At 55.7% G+C, this 1,661-nt stretch overlaps 1 protein-coding gene across 1 annotated transcript in view; it reads right to left on the bottom strand.

Annotated features, from left to right (window-relative positions):
• Positions 1-1,394: 1,394 nt before the first annotated feature.
• LOC125482035 (polynucleotide kinase 3'-phosphatase) overlaps positions 1,395-1,661 on the bottom strand; it is a gene marked incomplete at both ends in the record, with an annotated part of 9,733 nt that continues 9,466 nt past the window's right edge. Inside the window, one exon of the mRNA XM_048594008.1 lies at positions 1,395-1,504. Within this exon, the coding sequence (XP_048449965.1) occupies positions 1,395-1,504 (110 nt within the window). The remainder of the gene's footprint in view (positions 1,505-1,661) is intronic.

Here is a 1,661-nt window from a genome sequence, read left to right as displayed (position 1 = left end):
CTGTGTCTCACACTCCCCCCTTCCACTCTCTCTGCATCTCTCCCTCCCCCTCTCACACCCTTCCTCCGTCCCTGTCTCTCTCTCTCTCTCTCTGTGTCTCACACTCCCCCCTTCCACTCTCTCTGCATCTCTCCCTCCCCCTCTCACACCCTTCCTCCGTCCCTGTCTCTCTCTCTCTCTCTCTGTGTCTCACACTCCCCCCTTCCACTCTCTCTGCATCTCTCCCTCTGTCTCTCACACCCTACGTCTCTCCCCATCTCTCCATCTCCCCATCCCCTTCTCTCGCCCTCTCTCCCTCCCCCCTCTGTCCCTCTCTCCCCATCCCCCTCTCTCCCTGTCTCTCCCTCCCACCCTCTCACACAGCCCTCTGCCTGCCTCTCTCTCTCTCTCTCGCTCTCCCTCCCCCTATCTGCATCTATTCCCATCTTTCCCTTTCACAGTCTCTATCTCTGCTCATCTCTCTACATTTCTCACACTCTCGCTCTCTACCTGTCTCTCTGTGTCTCTCTCTCTCTGACACACATTCTCTCTTTCCCTCTCTCCTCATCTCTCCCTCACACTCTCTCTCTCTCCACTCTCCCATCTCTCCCTCTCACACTCTCCATCTCTGCTCATCTCTCCTCCCCACTCTCCCTCTCACTCTCATCTCTCCCTTTCTCCTCATCTCTCCATGTTTCTCACACTCTCATTCTCTCTCCGTCTCTCGCTGTGTCGCTGTGTCTCTCTCTCTCTCTGACACACATTCTCTCTCTCCTCGTCTCTCCATGTTTCTCACACTCTCCCTTTCTCCTCATCTCTCCTCTCCACTCTCCCTCTCATCTCTCTCTCTCTCCTCATCTGTCCATGTTTCTCACACACTCATTCTCTCTCCGTCTCTCGCTGTGTCTCTCTCTCTCTCTCTGACACACATTCTCTCTCTCCTTGTCTCTCCATGTTTTTCACACTCTCCCTCTCTCCTCATCGCTCCTCTCCACTCTCCCTCTCTCACTCTCATCTCTCCCTCTCTCCTCATCTCTCCATGTTTCTCACACTCTCATTCACTCTCTGCCTCTCGCTGTGTTTCTCTCTCTCTCTCTGACACACATTCTTTCCCTCCTTGTCTCTCCATGTTTCTCACACTCTCCCTCTCTCCTCAGCTCTCCTCTCCACTCTCCACTCTCCCTCTCTCACTCTCATCTCTCCCTCTCTCCTCGTCTCTCCATGTTTCTCACACTCGCTCTCCATGTCCCTCGCTGCCCCTCTCGGGTAGTTACCGTCTATGGAATGATATACCACGTGGAATGAACGCCCACTGCCCCAGACCCAGGGGGTGAAATGTTCTCTCAGGGAGCCACAACATTGAGCAAACCCCGTGTCTCCATGGTAACAGAAACCCCTGGTCTGGGGGTGCGTACCTGCTCCGCGACTCCACGTCTGGGTTTGTGTTATCAATAACCACCCGCTTTCCTTCAGCCAGAGCCCGCTCACACATTGCCACACACTTCTGCCAGGATCCCAGTGTGTCCTGGGGTAGGGAGACAGCAGAGGTGAGCACAGACTGGCAACTGGCATTACCACGAAGATTATCGCCCGCTCCGTCACGCTCCCCCAGCGCTGACCCTCCGACAGTCCCCGCTCCCTCAGCGCTGACCCTCCGACAGTGCCCGCTCCCTCAGCGCTGA

This window comes from Rhincodon typus, unplaced genomic scaffold, assembly GCF_021869965.1.
Source record: "Rhincodon typus isolate 14 unplaced genomic scaffold, sRhiTyp1.1 hic_rhity00005132, whole genome shotgun sequence".
NCBI lineage: Eukaryota > Metazoa > Chordata > Chondrichthyes > Orectolobiformes > Rhincodontidae > Rhincodon > Rhincodon typus.
The sequence above is the reverse complement of the archived record's forward strand: the minus strand, read 5'-3'. Positions and strand labels throughout refer to the sequence as shown.